General features: G+C 39.2%; 3 protein-coding genes across 3 annotated transcripts in view; 2 read left to right on the forward strand and 1 right to left on the reverse strand.

Annotated features, from left to right (window-relative positions):
• The window catches only part of tgfa (transforming growth factor, alpha), an 8,355-nt gene extending 6,351 nt beyond the window's left edge, over positions 1-2,004 (reverse strand). The window contains exons 1-3 of the mRNA XM_017408047.3: positions 1,674-2,004; positions 494-655; positions 259-420 (exon numbers count right to left, since the gene is read on the reverse strand). Coding sequence (XP_017263536.3) covers positions 259-420; positions 494-655; positions 1,674-1,713 — 364 coding nt within the window. The 5' untranslated portion in view covers positions 1,714-2,004. The remainder of the gene's footprint in view (positions 1-258; positions 421-493; positions 656-1,673) is intronic.
• Positions 2,005-4,053: 2,049 nt separating this feature from the next.
• Positions 4,054-11,778, forward strand: slc2a11a (solute carrier family 2 member 11a). The gene is made up of 12 exons (XM_017408174.3): positions 4,054-4,213; positions 4,377-4,475; positions 5,006-5,166; positions 5,753-5,877; positions 6,009-6,138; positions 6,467-6,615; positions 7,292-7,479; positions 8,075-8,185; positions 9,073-9,174; positions 9,489-9,564; positions 10,710-10,837; positions 11,005-11,778. Exons 1-12 carry the CDS (start codon positions 4,202-4,204, stop codon positions 11,221-11,223), a joined length of 1,500 nt encoding a protein of 499 aa, XP_017263663.1. The 5' UTR covers positions 4,054-4,201; the 3' UTR covers positions 11,224-11,778.
• Positions 11,779-12,222: 444 nt separating this feature from the next.
• Positions 12,223-17,978, forward strand: LOC108231252 (solute carrier family 2, facilitated glucose transporter member 11-like). Its single transcript, XM_017408175.3, has 12 exons — positions 12,223-12,243; positions 13,629-13,727; positions 14,056-14,216; positions 14,608-14,732; positions 14,812-14,941; positions 15,138-15,286; positions 15,478-15,665; positions 15,770-15,880; positions 16,943-17,044; positions 17,129-17,204; positions 17,292-17,419; positions 17,521-17,978. The coding sequence occupies exons 1-12, from the start codon at positions 12,223-12,225 to the stop codon at positions 17,707-17,709; spliced, it is 1,479 nt and encodes a 492-aa protein (XP_017263664.1). The 3' UTR covers positions 17,710-17,978.
• The last annotated feature ends 1,607 nt before the right edge of the window (positions 17,979-19,585 follow it).

The following is a 19,585-nucleotide window of genomic DNA, read 5'->3' on the forward strand; positions in this document are numbered from 1 at the left end:
GGGTGCTTTTTCAGACAACAACTCCACACTGTAGGACCTGGCGTTTGTGCGGCAGCTAAATGTACAGCTCATTACCTTTGATTTATTATAATAGCTGCCCACAATGATCAATGGTGCTAAGGGGATCAATTATCAGTGTGCGCCACATTGTCTGCGTGATGTCAACGCACTGCAGAAAACAATGCCGTGCTCCCCCCCCCCCGCTGGGACCGCAGACATGATGGGATGAACACCACTGCGGATTTCGCTGAAGCTTACTTTTAACTGGGCGGTCGCTGGCCGCCCCAGCGGGTCTTTTAGTTGTGGACATTCTGCTGCTCGTTGAATTGTGAAGATCGGCAGCAGACGTGGCGTTAACAGAGACTGTAGCATCGACGGCTGTTGGATCCGTCCACCACGGTTCAGATGAAATAAGAGAACCTGGGGACAGAGGACGTACGTAATGAGACGCAGAGAGAAATAAACTCCCGCCGAAAGGGTTTGAGTCTCTTACTTTTAAATGTAGGAATATCAGTTGTAAATGCGTCTTCGCCAGCAGTCGTCAAAGAGTCGCTGCTGGAGGTGTTCGGAGCAGCAGTGGAGTTTGCCTCGATGGAAATGTTGCCTTTGATGATTGTTGAACTGCTCGGACCTGTTCCATGTGTAAAAAGAGATCCTGCAGAGGACAATAAAAACACAGGCCTTCTGTGAGAAAACATCTTTGTTTTCCAGAGGGTCACTTTGATTTAATTAAAAGGACCGAAGGCCGCACCTCGAATTCAAACAGGAGAAAAATGGATCTATTATACAAAAGCATTTGATCATCTTCAAAAATACGCACTCGGAACAAAAGGTTTGCTTTCTTTTGCACGCTTGGTATATTAAGCATACAACCTGTGAACTAAAACGTCAGAGTTGGTTTAGGCCCTGTCTACACAGAAGTCCACACAAGGTTTTTTTATGTCATTTCAAAAAAATTAATAGAAAATAGCCTTGCAACACGGCACAGTGACTAGAATCCACCTGGAAACACCAAAAACACTGTAGTAAGTAGGCCAGGCCTTTATGTGGCGCTGTAACGCTGCCACACATTTACACCTAAAACAGGAAACTTGTAGTTTAAAAAAAAAAATGCAACATTTAGATTTTTTTCTCTTATTTTAAAAAAATATTTATCTTTTTTTATCTATCATTTTCATCACTATTGTTACAAATAATATCTATAGAAGTGCTCAATCAATGAAATAATATCACAATCATTAGGAATGTTTGTGTTGTCATTTTGTTCAAGTTTGTACACTTAAACTATCAATATTTGGGGCTACAAGCCTCCGCTGATGTTATTTTGTGGGGCTGAAGCAGAAAAATTTGGGAACCATTAATCTAGATAATAAATGATCTGACTAGCAGTAGAACAAAAACTCACTGAAGGAAAATTAAGCACCTTTAGAAAACTGCAAAGAAATTTAAATTCCTGTTCTGTACTGGATGTGTGTGGATGTCAACCAGCCAGAACTCACTCTGATCTACCTGAGCTCTGACATGTGACCTGCTCAGGGTGACTCCATCAGCTGTGCTGGGAGCAAACAATGACTAACACTTTCGAGCATCCATTAAAAGGATGAAAACACGCGGCAGCTCATCATGAATCACCACTTAGAACAGGAGCAAATCCAAACCCCAGCTCAACTCACCGCCCAGCAGAAACAGAGCATCCCAGAGAATCCAAAACATTGTGAGAGGGTCCGAGGAGCAGCTTCCGGTGAAACGTTTGAGAACCCCTTTACTTCAGGAGGTCATTTAATCACAGGGCAGACCTGTCGACCGCCGTCCAACACCAACATCTGACCCGGGGAGCAAAACAAGGAAACAAACAAACAAACACAAACAAACAAACAAACAAAAGTGTCTCCAGCCGAGTTTTTCCCCGTCTTCTTTCCTCTCCTGGATGCCTGAGCGTTTCACTTCTCGGAGCTCAATTGAGGAAACTCGTGTAATCCTGTCAGAGAGGACCAATTAGGGAGGGAGGGGGAGGGCTCTCTCTGACCTCATTATGACACGCGCCTTCTTTTTGTAATATCTATAAATAATCACATGGAGCTTCCGAGCTCCTAATCTGTTCAATTTGAGTGAACCCTCGTGTTATTTATTTATTTTTATTTTTATAAAGTGTGTCAGAAACTCTGCCCCACTCTTTGTGTGTCAATCTGTGCAAAAGTCTGGAGTCCTTCTTCTGACACTCTCCTTCCAGGAAACCAGGCTTTCTTCTGATCTTTATTAACTGGTCTTGATCCGTATTTGTTCAGCCTTTCTGGAAAGCCTTCAGAGTTAGTTTTTCTTTTTATATTTGACTTTGGCTGCATTTGCAACCATTTTCCAGGGTCATAACCAGAACATTTTCAAATGGGGGCCACTTACAATCTCGGGGTGGCAAACTAAAACCTAAAGCCACAACAGAATTTCATTAGTTTTATTATTAGGCTTGTGCATATACAGACATGTGGAAGTTCAGATATAGGCCTACTTTGGGTTCTTATTAAGCATGCCATTGCATAAGCATAGAAGCCCCCCTTATTACTCTCCTGTTCAAAGATTTTGTCATGTATCTTGTCACGCAGATTTGAAATAAAACACCCAAATTACATGTTAAAACATGTGACTCAATCGGGAATCGTGGGTACTGACTTTTAGTTGTGATCCGTCGCACAATGTAAACATAAATTTGCAAAGAATAAAAATAAAAATGTGCAAAATATGTTTTGAATCAGAGGACAGATTTAATTTAATGAAACTAACAAAGTAATCATCACAGGCACATCTACAACTGATTACATTTGTGGTCAACTCAGTTCAAGATGGCCGCCACAGCTAATAAAACAAAGAAATGGCTATGACTCAGACAATTTTACAGATACTAGGCTGCGGTGTGGAGTTGTATTAGCTTATAGTTATTCCCAACACATAATCTGAGTGCTATAAACTGTGCAACAATGTTTGCTTCGGCAGGAACTGAGGGAGTCAACCCCGTTTTTCTGTTAGCAAAATATCTCATAAATGTCTTATGTATCAGCCCAAGTAATTTAAGGCACACACATGATTTCACAACTCCCGAGCTTCTGTGAATAATCGGCTGAACTTCATAGCTGGGTGCAACTATCTGGAGGTGAAACTGCCCCCTGATCCTTTGACTGGCGATAGTGTAACTTCTGCAGATGTTTAAACCACTTTTTTTGTCTAAACTAAATGTTCATGTGGATTAAACTATGACTCAGTGGTTGGTTTGTAGAGTTTGGCGTTTTCCACAAAACAATGTAGCTGCCGAAACAGACGACCGCCATCTGCTGGACATAAACTGTAACGTCACTGAGGACATCTGTGACTTTATAATGAACATTTATCAACAACACTGGGAAAAATAAGTTGCATATGAATTATTAAAGTAAAATAGGTATAAATTGGCTGTCAAAACTCTCTGAAAAACAACATTAAGTAGGCACAAGGTTCGCCTGTAGGCTCGGAAAAACCATGAAATTGCAGTAGGCCTATTTTCAAATTTAATTTATTTTGCACAAATATTACCGAAAACATCATTACTTATATAGTATTGCTGACTGTCACAGAGACCTGGTGACTTAAAGTCCTACCTGCCTGCTTCTTCCTGAGGGGCTCAGAGCTGAAATATTTTTAAAAACAGTATTTAAAACGCATTTATTTATTTATTATAAGTTAATCTAAGAAGAAAAAATATACGATAAAAAATACATTCTGTCAATTATTTTTTTGTTTGAATTGCAAATGTAGCACGCAGATGCATTCATGGATAAGATATAAAAAGTTATCCTTTCATGCACCTGTTCACTTATTAAGAAAAAACTCGTGGCAGCAGCCGCCTCTCTGCGCCTGACATATCTGCGCATGCGCCGCCGCTGTTTCATTACCTGGCCCGACTCGAGCGTTTCTCCTCTCACCCATCTGCGCATGCGCCGCCGCTCTTTAATTACTTTGTAGGTACAGTCTGTGACGTCGGTTCTTCTTTTCTTCAGACCCTTTCACCTGAAGTAAAGTGCTCGGAGGTCAATCATTGCTTCAGAGAGTTTAACTGGTTGTTTCAGCCAATCACGCGCGTGCCCGTGCTGAGGGCTTTATGGGATGGATATTTGAGTTGGGCTGACCTCTGCTGCTTGGTGAGACTTCATCAGGTCACTGTTTCCTTCATTAAACCATGTCGCAGAAGGTAAATTACTTTCTGTATTGTTCTTGTTTGACTTGAAGAGCTCATCTATGTGCCTGTTCTCTGCATATGTGACATATTTTTGGTTTTTCTATTTAAATAGATAGGTTTTGCTTTATGTTCTGACTGAAAGTAGAAGTCCACCTGTCTGTTTTTGTCCTGGCAGAGCAGTCCTCTGACTCTGGTGTTGATGGTTGCCTCTGCAGCCATTGGAGGAACTCTTCAGTATGGATACAACCTTGCTATAATGAACGCTCCCACCGCTGTAAGTTATGTGTTAAAAGTAATCCCCGCAGGTAATGGAAGATACAGTCCAAAGTACTAAATTAAATGAAAAGGAACAAAGGAATGCATATCACTCGCCACTCGTTTTTTTCTGCCTGTAAGAATTTAGCAGATTTCTGCGATTTCATATTTGGGTCACTGTGTTGAGGTTTTTTTGTTTTGGCACAAATGAGAATTAGGTTTATTGTGTCAGTGATTAGCCGTCTTGTTGTAAAACTTCCAGTTTTAGGTTGTTGGGCTAATTCTGGGGGGCTTAATTCTTCCACAGAGTTTTGTGAAAGGGAGCAGCTGCGCCGACTTTTAAGGAGCGCAGATTTCGATCAGTGAAACAGAAGTCCGCAGCTGGAAAATAGAAATGCGTGTTTTGTTTTGATCTCTGGCAGCAAGTCAAAATGTGAGCAGCACGGAGGTAATAAGTGCCAGTTTTAACCGGTGTTTTGATTATATGCGTGCTTTGGTTCGCTCAAGTTGAATTTAAAAGGCTGACCTCCATCTCCTTTATCTCTACAGTTTATTCAAGCTTTTATCAATGAGACTTTCCTGGAGCGGTGGGACATCCAGTTGGAGGGCTACCAGGTGACGCTGGTGTGGACAATCATTGTCTCCATCTTCTCATTGGGGGGGTTTGCAGGAGCTCTTATCGCAGGGCCCATGACCATAAGCTTCGGGAGGTAATGTGAAATGAAGACGGTGAATGATAAACTTGAGGTTCTCAAAGGGGATTGTTCATTTACTTCCTCCAGAAATACACAGACATGATCTAGGTTTTCTGAAATGAAGCATGCTTGTTGATAAACTCTGATACACCAGAGCAGATATCAAGTAACCAGAAAACATAAACAGGAAATAATCTGAGCGTGGATACAAAGATGTCAAATGTAGTCTGTTTGGAGCCAGAATGTCTTTTAATATCAAGAAAATATAAGTTATCTGTGAAAGCATTTTCTATTTATGTGTATGAGAACAATGTGGTGATAACTACATCTGACTGTTGTCATAAGGATGTAAGAATGTGGTATACAGTGTCTTAAAAAGGTATTCACAGCCCCTGGCTTTTCTATATTTTACCACATTACAGCCTCAGTTTGTGGTTGTAATGGAAAAAAATGTGGAAAAGACTGAATACTGAAATGAAGGCTTTTACAGGGCACTGTTTACCTTGACATTCACAAGATGAACGCTCATATTTTAGCTTGAAATCTGAATGTTTTAATAGTGAATCACTAAATTCTCTCTCCTGTGTTTTCCCTTCACAAGGAAGAAATGTCTGCTGCTGAATAATGTCTTCCTCATGAGCGGCTCTCTCTTCGCACTGACGAGTCGAGCTGCCAAGTCCTTTGAGATGATCATTATCTCGCGTGTCCTGATCGGGATAAACGCCGGTACGTGGGTGAACCTCGTTTCAGATCGGGGATGAACTTTGCACGCCCCCTCTCCCACTTTATAAACCCTTTTGTGCATACAACGGGATGAGTTGAGAGCCTCGGTTTACGCTCGGGGGTTTGTCGCGCAGGAATCAGCATGAACGTGCAGCCCATGTACTTTGGAGAATGTGCGCCGAAGCACCTGAGAGGAGCCATCTCGTTGTCCTCGGCTGTTTTCACGGCGTTCGGCGTCGTGTTAGGACAGGTGGTCGGACTCAGGTACCAAAATCTAAAACTGGCTCATCTGTTTATTCCTTTATATCAGTGGTCTCCAATCCTGGTCCTTGAGGGCCACAATCCTGCATGTTTTACTTATTTCTCTGCTCCAACACACCTGATTTGAATCAATGGGTGATTAACAGGCTTCTGCAGAACATGAAGAGGTGATTTAACCACTGAATCAGGTGTGTTGGAGCAGGGAAACAAGGAAAACATGCAGGATAGTGGCCCTCCAGGACCAGGATTGGAGACTCCTGCCTTATATTAAAGTGTTGTTTATATTTAAAAGGAACATACAGTAATAATAGTCTGGATTGTTTGTTTGAAGAGAGATTTTGGGAAGTGAGTCGTGTTGGCAGTACCTTCTTGCCTGTAATGCCATTCCTGGCTTCATCCAGCTGTTGACGCTGCCGTGGTTCCCAGAGAGTCCCAGATACCTGCTCATCGACAGAGGGGACAAAGAGGCCTGTATGGATGGTACGAATGCATACTTCAGTCAACTTTACATGAACTGGTTTAACATTTAATTCAGTTTTTTTTTTTTTTTTTATATGATAAACGTCGGCTTCACTTCTCAAAAGATCAGAGACACAACATCGAACTAACAGAAGAAATTTTAAATGCCAGATTAAACTTTTAGTAAAGTTAAAAGTTAAAATGGAAACTACACTGCGCCTAAATTGACATAAACGTCTCGTTTGTAGTCCAGGCTCGTCTTCCTTTATTTAAAGACATCACTGTGGAGCACATGTGGAAGTCTGTCTACAGTCTTGGATGTGGTTCTCTTCAAACAAATGCTGAACAGCTGTTTAATGTTTTGCCAATTAAACGAATCAGTTCATCAGTTTGACTCAGCCCTTCAGCAGGGGCCTTCGGAATCAGACAGGAAGCAAAGGGACTCGTTCCAGAAAGAAAGGGGTGATGAAAGAAGGGGTGTCAGAAATATACACTGATTCCCCCCGACAAATAAATCAACTTCAAATCAAACCAGCTTTATTTGTGAAGCATATTTAACTATAACAACATATTTTATACCATGCTGGAACTTTTTAACTCAGTGAAGAACATCATATAGCACATTATTAACTATTCTTATTCATCTTTTTATAAAGCGTGCAGACTCTTGACTCTTGTTTGCTTTCCTCCTCTCCAGCTCTGAGGCGCCTGCGAGGCTGTGAGGTCCAGAGCAGCGAGCTCGATGAGATCCTGCAGGAGCAGGCCGAGACCCGAGGCGTGAGGCCGAGCCGACCCTGGGAGCTCTTCACGGATCGCTCCGTGCGCTGGCAGCTCATCTCCGTCATCATCATCAGCAGCGCCATGCAGCTCTGTGGGAACGATTCAGTAAGGAGAACTGTCAGGATCCTCGACTCAAAACCAACATCGTAAATATGGCAGATAGAGTGTGTTTTGAAATGTATCAGTATTATGACCCATGTGGATCAATGTCACTGAGCATTAAAAGAACAGAAGCAGGATTGGATGTTTTTCGGGACAAAATTTGCTTCTGTTGGCTTGTGATGATTGGAAATTTGAGATGTTTCATCAGCTGTTTGTGTTTTAAAAGGATTTCTTTGCACATTAATAATGTAAACAGGTAATAAACTGTCAGAAGCAGCTTTAAATGTTAATAAATAAACATATGAAAGCCAGTTTATTGATTTTGTTACACAACCATAACCTTAAATCATTATCTTTTCCCGTCTTGCACTTTGTATATTTAAATGACATATTTTCAGAGCTCCTTGACATGTCGACAGCAGAAAATGCTGATTGAATAATTCTGGGTTTAGAGGCTTTCAGTCGTTTTAGGGAGAGTTTTGTAGTGACATAATTACAGCGTGTACAAATACTTGCATAATCAGCTTATTGGTGTTTGAACCTCAGTAATGAGCAGTAAAATCCTTCAGCATTCTCACATCCTCTGTTCTGTTTGCAGATTTACTTCTATTCATCATACGTGTTTAAAGAGGCAGGAATATCTGATGATCAAATCCAGTATTTCACTATTGGCACCGGGACCTGTGAATTCACAGCCTGTATTATGTGTGTAAGTATTCACCCTTAATGTAACCAGAGAGGGTGTGCACCACACGGAGCAGTAGACCAGTGATAAATGGTCAACATAAACAAGTAAATTTGAGGTTTCTATTTACCTGGACAATAAAACTCATTTTAAAGAAAAAAACTTTATTTTGGAAAGTTAGCAGATTTTTTTCTTGCCAGGACTTGAGCTGTCATCTATTACATCCTGAGACATAAGATCAAATGACCTTAAACGTAAAACCAAAGATAAAAAAGCTTTGCTTTTCATAGAAAAACCCAATCAGACTTCTGACTAAACGGGTTCAGACTTAAAAGTCTCAGATAAAAGTGCCTCAGAGAGAAGCCTTCTTCAGGTCGATGATGTTTTTTTAGTCTGATGACGTTTAGTCAGAAGTCTGATTGGGTTTTTCTATGAAACGTGATGCTTTTTTTGTCTATGGTTTGACATCAGAGGTTATTTGATGTTCTGGGGATCTGGACGTCATCCTTGGGTCTCAAGAAAACATCCTCAGATCTGAGGATGTCCTAAAATGTACTCCGTACTACCGACTGAATAGAATAAACACCTGCACTGCATTTCAGACATGATGGCACAAGAAGAAGTGTACATACTATTAATAATTGTATCTTTTAGGGGTTTTTTTTACATTAAAGCATTTAAGATGAATCCAGTGAAACAGTAACTTAAGGTCATGAATGTTGTAAATCAGCTCTTTAACGTTTTGTCACATTTCGTACACCTTTTACCAAACATTACAACATATGAATGTTCATTCATTAACAGAAAGTTAAGCTAATTTGTTTATAACTGCATTGTGCGCACGTCACAGTAAAGTATGAGGTTTATGAAAAACCCAACACAGAGTCCGATTGGTGTTTTAATTCTTTCAGAACCTGCTGGTGGAGCGTAAAGGTCGGAGGTTCATGTTGACGGGAGGTTTCCTTCTAATGACCATCTGGGCCGTCGTCTTCACTGTCGCACTCGTGTTTGAGGTCAGCGTCCAACTTTATCACAAAATGTTATGGATTAAGCTTTATGTTATGGTAAACTGTAGTAAATGCAGCCTAGGTCAGAGTGATGAGGAGACTTTTAGATTTTATATCCACTGATTTTATGTGCTGGAGAAATATGAGTCACAAGTCAGCGATCAGGCAAAACTCCAATTCTGATGAGCAAAAGAAAAAAACTCAGAATGTGGGTTTTCTTTCTTAATATGTTCAACACTGTAAGTTGTACTTACTTTTCCTATTATCAAGAACATATAGTTATAATCTTGTTTTGATTCTTCGTCCAAAAACCCAAACAGCACTATGTATCTTGGATGCCTTATCTGAGTGTGGCCTGCGTCTTCACCTATATTCTCAGCTTCGGTATGGGACCAGGTAAGCTGTGATTTTTATATTTTTTTTTCCTCTTGATTTACTCATCTATTCTGCAGTGTAGTCGAAATGAGGACGAGCAATTTTTTAAAATCCTGAGCTGTAAACAAGCACATAATGTCCATTAAGACAAGAACGATTCAAACCAATATTTAAATGTCTAAATTTGATTTCCAGATATGGTCACAGGTCCAGAAGAACTGGTGATTGGCAAATTCTTTTGTATTAAGTTTGCTTCCAACTAATAAAAACCAAAAGAAATGGGTCTGTTTGCCTACAATTGTGGACTTAAGCCACTCTGACATTTGACAATAAACTTTAATATATGCTATAGCTTTACAAGAAAAATATAATTTAAATTTGATTAACTTAATTTTTATGCCTCAACAAAATAAAATGCTTTTCTTTGCATGAATAAACGTTAAAAAAAAACAAGCTGAACCTAAAAGCAGCAAGACTCTGCAACGTCAGAATGATTGAGGTAAAAGTTACACATGCCCAGAGACAGCTAAAACACAAATTAGAAAAATGTCTTCAGTGAGCTGCTTAAATCTTGACACTGAAGACGTTAGATGAAGAGTAACAGACCTAAAGTTCATTTGTACAGGGGTGGCGATATGTGCTTTTCATTACATTTAAATCCCAGCACGGTGAGGAACACAATAACTGCATATTTCTCCGCCCATTCATCTTTGAAAACATAGTTTTCTAAGTCTAAATTTCTTTTTCTTGCACATTCAGATAAATCCATGGCAATGTGGCATAACACCTTATTCTTTGCTGCCTTTCAGATCATGACAGTGACAAAAAACCTTCTTTTTACTCTCTATTGTCCAAATTATCCCTTTGAGCCTTTCGCTGACTTGCTAACTCATAGATATGTACAGATTGTAGCATTTATTGCTCTCACTGCTGCCTACGCTGCACAGAAGTTGAGTTTTACTCATGTGCTCCACACACAGGCTTGCTCCCTTCCTCACTCAACATGTGCACTCTCTTTCTCTGTACGCACTCTTAAAGGAGCCACACCATTCTTACAACAGTAGTAAATATACTCTTCGTTGCCTTAGCAGTTCATTATAACGTGGTCCAAGTCCACATTGACTTGCTGTTTTTGTCCTTTTGTTTTTTTGTTGTTTTTTTTCCAGCCGGAGTGACGGGCGTTCTTCCCACAGAGATCTTCAATCAGGCCACTCGGCCAGCTGCCTACATGATCGCTGGCTCCATGATGTGGCTCAACCTGTTTATCGTCGGGATGATCTTCCCATTTCTTGTGGTCAGTTTGCTGCTGAATCCATTGCAATCATTAACATGAACAAGCATGACCATTTTCAAATAAAGTGCAGATCAGTAAAACCCAAGTCTGAGGCAACATGTGAAACTAACTGATTTATGGTTGTAGACCATGCAGTAAAAAAATTATTGTTTTCCTTTTCTTTGCAGAGTGGATTGAGAGAATACTGTTTTGTGCCTTTTGGAGCCGTGTGCCTGTCATCAGCGCTGTACATTGGCCTGTTTCTGCCTGAAACGAAGGGAAAGTCTCTGTCGGCCATCACACGCGAATTCAACAAGCTGAACTTTAAGGGCCAGGACAAACTTTCAGAATCACAGACTGAAACTCAGTATCAGCTGGGAGAAGTGGGTCTCTCCACAGCCTTTTAGACTTAAAATTAAAATTTGTTTGATCTTCTAAAAAACATGAAAAACACTGTTTTTGATCATTTACAATTCCAGTAAGTTCTGGATGTTTACATAAGTTTGGCTGTAAGTGTTTCAACTATGTTTCTCTCTTTGGAACAAAGTGGTCTCAAACTAGAAATAATGTCCTGTTATCAGCTGAAACTAATTTGAATCATTATCAGCATCAAAGTCTTTGTTCAGGATCTACTCATCCTTAAAAACACTTTGTTAAAACCTCCAAAAAGAAAAATAAAACAAACGTTACATTAAAGACCAAAAGGTCTGCCAAAATACCAAACAAAGATAAAGCCTGAGTAAATTAATATGGTGTAATGTAATTGATTAAATCAGATTTATAATGGCCTGAAAAAAGGCAAAAAAAAAGTATCTGAAACACACATCAAAAGGGAAAAATTAAAGTTTAAATCTCTGTTTTTGGAAAAGCAATTGTAGTTGCACTTGGTGCAGATTTTGGGGATGTTTTATTATATAAACTTATGTGAAAATGATCATTTACAGCATGTGTCACCGACAACAATTCACAATTAGTCCAATGATTGTCATGTTTTCAATAAATTTTTAAAAAAAGAAAGCAGAAAAACATTTTTTCTTCTTTTATGACAAATCAGACCCAAGGTGAAATTAACCAAAAGGGAAGAAGATGAGCTGCGTGTCCCAAAGTGTATGAACACATTTATTCGTTGTAAGCCCCCCTCCTCCCTCCAAAATCCAAATAATGTCTAACTTGTGGACAGACGATACTCGTAGTTCTAACTTCCGCAGGAATCAACCAGACAGACCAGGTTCAGTCTAGAGCAGCGTTTGGCCATCCCTGCTGCTCACGTCAAAACGTGACGACGTTGCTCCAACAGCACGAATGGTCAACTAACATCTGTCAAAGTGTAACTTCCTGTGGCATCCTTCAAATACGCTGGACCTCGGCTCGTTCTGCAGCCAGCATCCAACGAGCCTCCAGGAGACATGGGGCTCACAGCCGGGAAGGTAGGAGGATTTTACTCTGCAGCACTTACTGTGCTCTTGAATCTGGATTTAGGCTTAAAGATGTGTCAGAATTTGATTTGAGTGTTTAAAAGTCAGACTCAAGAAAGCAAATATATACATTTGTCAATATTAGAAGACATTTCCTGATTTTTTTCTTCACTTTTAGCTTCACATTATGGTAATATTAAAAAATGCAACGCTTCTTAGTGCAGTATGCTTTTCTTTTCAGGGTGCTTATATAAAAAATGAATCAGGATCTTTAGATTTGTTACTTCTTTGTATTTATATGTAGCAGATATTGTTATTTTAAGATTGCAGTCTTTGATACTTTAACTTTTGCTCCTCATTTGACACAATCTGAAGGTGAAACAAGGTTCTACGATGTATAAATGTGTTTTTATTTATTTATTGGGGGTTTTTTTAACAAAAACTGTTGCTTCATGTGTTTCCAGTCTATCCATTCGAGAGGAACTAAAACTATTAACTAAAATAAAAAAACTAATACTCTTAATACTGCTACTTATGTTTCTCTGATGCAAATCACTTGAATTTAAGGACAAATTTAAACATGAAGTTTTACAAACACAGAAGAGTCCACAAACAACATGAGACGTCCACTTCTGAAGTTTTAATCTATTTCACAACACAAGAAAACATCTTAAAGGGACTATTTAAAAAAATAATCTAGTTTAAACTCTGACACAAAACTGTAGAGATTTTTTTCCAATCTGTTGCATAAAGTTTTCCCTAAAAGAAAATTCAATACTATAATCCAAGACCGATGAAAATTTGGCTTTAAAGAGTTTTCAAAAGCTCATAAAAACCTTGATTAAACTACAAAAAGTACTTGTTTTGCAAACTGACCCACATTTCAGCATATAATGTCCGTATAAAACATTTTGTTTTAGTTTGGGGGGAAAATGTAAATAAATTAATAAATAAATCCTGCAGAGCTTTGTAAAAGTCCAGCCTGAGAAAGGCATGAAAGGGAAACCTAAAGCTTCCTGTGTAACAGTCAAAGGAAAACAAAAATGTAACAAGTTGTGGTTTAAATTGAAGTTTAGCAATAAAATAAATGTTTTTCTATAAAAAACAAAATCAACAAAATGAAGATATTCAAAAGTCCTTAAGAGTTTTATTGTTTACTAACAAAGCAAATTAAAAACTGGACAACAGGAAATCATTAAAGTAGTTATTACAGGAAGACAGGAAGGTGCTCCATGACTTCATCAGGGAGGATCCGTTGTGTTAAACACGCAGGCGTTATGTAACGTTCTAACCATTAAACACGTTTGGAGCATGAGCTTACTGCAATATTCAACAGAATCTGCTCCTTCCCTCTGTGTTGAATCAAAAAACATTCAGTGTCCACTTTTATCTGTCAGCTGCAACACTGGAGGCTTTACCTGCTAGCGCTGGTTCTGGGAATCGGAGGATCATTTCAGTACGGCATCCAAGTTTCTGTCATCGCCTCTCCAGCAAAGGTGAAATCTGCTGAAATCCATCACTTCATGGACTCATAACTTACTGCTGATTTACTGGGTTTATATTTTATATTTTCCTCAGCGCGTTGGTCTGTTAAGAATGTTTTTAAATGTCCTATGGAAGTAAACATTGTCCTGCTAATAAAAGTGCCCTTAAAAAGTGTGAAGAACAAAAAGCTTAAAAGAGCTTCAAAATGTCAAAGTAGAAAATCAGAATCCTTAATAATTCTGACAATATTGGTCAGGTTTGAGAAGTTCAACAGATTTTTGTTTTGATTCATTTTGGCTGCTTCAGCTCCCCCCTTTGACCTCTGAAACGTTCCCTCAGCACATTCAGAGTTTCGTGAACTCCACGTGGATGCTGCGGTACGGCGCTCCAGTGGCCGAGTCCACCAACCAGCTCATCTGGTCCTTCATCGTCGCCGTTTTGAGCCTGGGGGCCTGGGCCGGGGCCATTCACAGCGGCAGCCTGCCCGTCATCCACGGACGGTGAAACAAAAAAAAAACACACAAGTTTGTATTTTGATCCATATTAGAACATTGAATTGACTTCCATTCATTTCTGTAGCTTAACCCTGAACCTAACCTTAAACCTAACCTAACCTAAACTCAATTAATATTTTAACCCTAAACCTGAAGCCCTAACCCAAAAATGATGTTCTACCATATTAGGACTTTGGCTCCTATAAGGATTGCCTTGTTTCAGGTTCCACTGGAGTTCTGGTCTAGATGACATCAAAAATACAAAAACAAAAACAAGAACAAAAAGCAAACAAAACAAACTGACAATACAGTATAAAATACATAGAGAAAATCTGTGAAGAACTAAAACAATGAGCCTTAAACCTCTTGCAATACAATGTTTCCTCTGATTCTGCAGAAAAAAGGCTCTCCTGATCAACAACGCCGTGGCGGTTGTTGCTGCCTTGCTCATGGTCTTCAGTCGCATGGCGAACTCCTTTGAGATGATCCTGCTGGGACGATTTCTCTATGGATACAATGTCGGTATGTCAGTGATATTTAGTGTCCCCTGTGTGTGGTTTCCTTTCTTCTCCTACCCTGCTCATCCGGTTTGTCTCCACAGGCCTCGGCCTCAGCGTTCACCTCATGTACCTCGGGGAGAGCGCGCCGAAGGAACTCAGAGGTTTCCTGACCCTCACCTGCTCCATTTTTATTGGCCTGGGGAAAGTCACGGGCCAGATAATTGGCATTGAGTAAGAACTCACAACTCACAACACAACTTTGAGGCACAGAAACCAAGGAGCTCGGGGTTATAAGTGCAAACATTTCCCTTTTCTGGTTCCAGTTTAAAGCACAACACATGAAGCAGTTATCCTCCTAATGACAGTAAATCTTAATCAGAATGTATTTTTTTCTAACTGAGCTGTCTTTTCTTTATGCTGTGTTCAGGGAAATAATGGGAACAAAAGAAATGTGGCCGTGTCTCTTAGCTGTTAGCGGTATTCCAGCCGTCCTACAGTTCGTGATGCTTCTTTTCTTCCCTGAGGCCCCCAGACATCTTTACATTGATAAAGGAGACACTGAAGGCAGCAAAAAAGGTGAGAGGGCAGAATCTGCTTTGTGGTTAAAGAGTATGATCACAGATCTGATTTATGTTTCAGACTGTAAGTCACCTTTTCAGGAACTTTCTCTTAAAACATCATCTCCGTGTTCATAGAACAGACATCAAATCTTTGTGCGCTCTTCGTTGCTTTTGTCTTTTCATTTGATGTATTTATGCGCGTGCCAGCCTTGCAGTGGCTGTGGCAGAAGGATGACTTGGAGCTGGAGCTGGAAGACATGCAGAAGGAAAGAAAGAGCGTACAGGGAGAGAAGGCCAAAACCGTGAAGGACGTGTTCAGTTCTCGCTGCGTGAGGTGGCAGCTGCTGACTCTCGCCATCCCCTGTGCCGGTGTTCAGTTCTGCGGCAACAACGCAGTAAGTTTGTGTCAGCCTTTCATTCACAAGACAACAACTAAATATGGACTCACTTTATTCCCAGTTTTGCCTGTTTGACTGTCTCTCATCTGTCAATATTTCAGCTGTACTTTTACGCCTTTGACATCTTCCGTGAGTCTGGAGTACCAGAGACCCAGATGCAATACTTGGCTATTGGTATCGGAGCAACAGAGCTAATCACCGTAACGTTGTGTGTGAGTTTATCGTAAAAAGCAGGACTAAATTTAACTGCACGGTCAATACATGTTTTCATATTAAAATGTCAGACTTTTCCAGTCTCAAACATCCAGACTTCTTAGTCATTTTTAGGTCTAAGTACAAACAGTTCCTGGAAATGTGAACCAAAATACCAGCAGCTAAAATGTTAAACTCAGACTCTGCTGTTTAGATTCACCAACAGGGGCCATCATATCGACTTTGTCTATTTTTATATATATATATATAGATATATATATCTATATATATATCTATATATATATATATATTAGGCCAATATATATAATTAGGCCAATATATATATATATATATATATATATATATATATATATATATATATATATATATATATATAAATCAATGTAAACACTCCTACACAAGTAGGTGGTGCTCTTTTTTATTTACAGTGTAAAGATACGGAATGATTGTCAAAAAAGGAAAATGATTGAGGAAATAAAAGAAAATATAATAAACATTTTTAAGATACAAATGTTTAATGTAAAGTTGAAAAATGTTTCGATTTTCCTGTGTCTTTATTGCTTTTGCTGCTAATTTTGTTAGTCATCACGACCAAAAAGTGAAGGATAATTATAAGGATAATTTAGAAGTGCAAAGATTTTCTTTTTTTTATAACAAATATAACTGCATGCAACACGATACATGCAAAGTGTGACACTGGTAGCAATTATTGGGCAGCAGAACAGACGTCACTGAAAAAATAACAGCAAAAGAAATAAAGGCTTAAAAATCAACAACGGTAAAGGAAAATCAAATATGTATAACTTAACTAAACAGTAACAAGTCATTAAAATGTGTTATTTTCACAGTGGTTAATGTTGGTTTTCTCAGTCGTTTCCTTGTGATTTTTTAGCACTCTTTGCACTCCATACAGATTCTTGAGAAGTACTGGAAACATTTTTAATATTATGGCGCAGAAAAATATGAGTTTGTTGACTTTTTCAAAACATATGCTTCATATTAGATTCATTGAAGAGACTGCTGAGTAAAAACTAATCCTGATTGTCTCTGCTGTGTCCCAGTCCTTCTTGATAGATCGAGCTGGCAGAAAGAAGCTGATGGGCTACGGCTACCTACTGATGGGAGTAACCATGTGTGTTCTTACTGTCATGCTGTCCATGAAGGTATAAACAGTGGGACGCTGCTCTCCTTCACCTCACTGTCTCCTATAGAGAAGACATCTTGAATATTTTTCTTTCTTTCCCCAGGATTTGAACCCACAGATCCCATATGTGTGCATCGGCCTGATCTTTTCTGTCATTTGCATTTACGGACTTGGGCCTTGTGAGTCACGGTGTTGTTCGTAATCATATTGTAGATATTTCATTTCTAAATTGATTAAAAGCTTAAAATTCAAGTCTTCTGTTATAGCTGGAGTATCCATGGCTCTCCCTGCCGACCTGTTTCTCCAAGCCTGGCGTCCTTCAGCCTACGTGATCAGTGGGACCATCAACTGGCTGAGCATGTTTGTGATCGGGATGCTGTTTGGATACATTGTGGTGAGATGTCAGCATATCCATATCTCTGCTTATATTTCAGTATTTGTTCATGTAAGCCAATTTTTTTGTTGTTGTTTTTACCCCTTCTTGTATCCACACAGGAGGCCCTCGGACAGTTCTGCTTCCTGGTTTTTGTGGCTTACTCCATTTTCAGTGCTGCCTTCATGATATATTTCGTCCCAGAGACCAAAGGAAAGACCATGATAGAGATTACAGAGGATTTTAACAAACTGAACTACAAGAATAGAAAAAGTGACGTAGAAAACACTAAAGTTGCAACTAAACTCTAAGGTAGGATAATGTAACTTTATTGTCCATCGCATTTACAAGAGATGGAGACTTGTCTTTGACTCCTGGCTCATTCTGTAAATATACCATGAGATTAATCTACAAGGGCACATTGTTAAAATGGGATGACCAAGACACCATCAGAAAACATGAGAACAACCCAAAGTGTGCACATAAAAACCATCACTATAGGGAAACAATAACTATGACAATATGTGGCTATTGTTAAAATACCATATTTAGATTGGTCACAGCAGAAGGAACAAATTTATTTCTGTACCCATTCTTCTGTTAGAGGGACCGTTCGTCTGCTGCCAGAGGGCAGTAGCTTAAAGGATGGTTGAAGGGAGTGGGCTGAGTCAAACTTTTTTCCCCATAGCCTGGTTGTAGAAATCTAGGAGTTACAGGTGATGGTGGCTGATTATTTTACTGACCTGTTTGACCACACGGGTCAGCTTGTTCCTGGCTCTGGCTGGGAGGTTCCCATCCCAGGAGGTCATGTTAAAGGAAAGAACGGGTTCAGTGAGTGACCTTTACACCAACTGCAGGGCGTGCTTACTGGCACAGAAGCTCCTTGCTTCTATAGATGCTGTCTAGCCTTTTTTTGTGAGCGCAGTCAACATTAGGCTGAGAGGTCGGCTTGTCATCGCTGATTGTTCCTAAGGTTTTAAATTCAGCGACCTGCTCCACTTCCTCCCCTTTCATGACAGCAGGTCTGGTGTCAACTGCGCTCAGCCTTCCTCCCAGGCATACCTTCCTGGTTTTACAGATTCTGAGGTCCAGGCAGAAAGCTAAGAGTAGGAGGACTGGTGATCATCAGCATACTAAATGAGTGACAAGTCTTGGTGTGTAAAGAAAACAGAAGTGGAGATAACACACAGCCTTGTGGGACATCAGTATTCAGAACTACTCATATTCCTAGTTTCATTTCTTTATTGTGGGTTAATCTGCACAAATTAGTGTACTTTAGACCTTTGTATGAATGTTTATACTGTATATTGCATCAATAATCGTGGTTTTATTTAAGTCTGATGTGCAGCCTTGGCACAATGTTCATAAATAAGGTTTTAATTTGACTTCTAAAGCAATGCCCAATAATATGTAAAATGTATATATATTGCTAAAGAGCACAGCTTAATTTTTCACAGAATCACATTAGACCCAGTATTTTTTTTAATCAGGACGCCTTTCTTTACACAGTTCACTTTAATTATAAACATCTATTTCTAGCAAGGTGGTGGAGTCTGTTCCAGTGGATTCAGGAGAAGCCTCCTTCTGTTATGCAATGGTACAGATAAATATTTAAGGTGTTTTATGAAACATCTAAGTGCTACGCTCAAAGGTAACACCAACATCTTTTATAATCTATAATTCTATAATCCTTCTTGTTAATTACCTTCCCAGATGTGATGTTGATTTACTGCATAAAGACATTCACATATAATAACTGAACACTAACAGACGGATATATTTTTTCTTTCTGCTCTTTTGACACAACTCCAACGTAAATATTAGTGTAGATGTAAGGACCCAACCTTAATATGTGCTGATATTGCCTATATATACCGAAACTGTATTGTTTTTTTTATTGTGGTTATTACAATTTTCAAGCGTTTCCCTTTAAATGGCAAGATCTGTGCTGGATGGTTTGTGTTTGTTGTTGGAAATGAATAAAACAAAAATGCATTTTGTTTGAATTTACATTCCGTTTTACATTTGTTTTATTTTACACTGTGTCCTAACATTTTTGGTGAAGATATGAGTTTTACAGTTTAATAATAACATAAAAGAACATTGCAACACCTAAAAGAATCGCTATATGGGCAAAAAAATAACAATATAAGCTAAACCGGCTATTTGATTTGATAAAAAAGGACT

Source organism: Kryptolebias marmoratus, linkage group LG4, assembly GCF_001649575.2.
Source record: "Kryptolebias marmoratus isolate JLee-2015 linkage group LG4, ASM164957v2, whole genome shotgun sequence".
NCBI classification, from domain to species: Eukaryota; Metazoa; Chordata; class Actinopteri; order Cyprinodontiformes; family Rivulidae; genus Kryptolebias; species Kryptolebias marmoratus.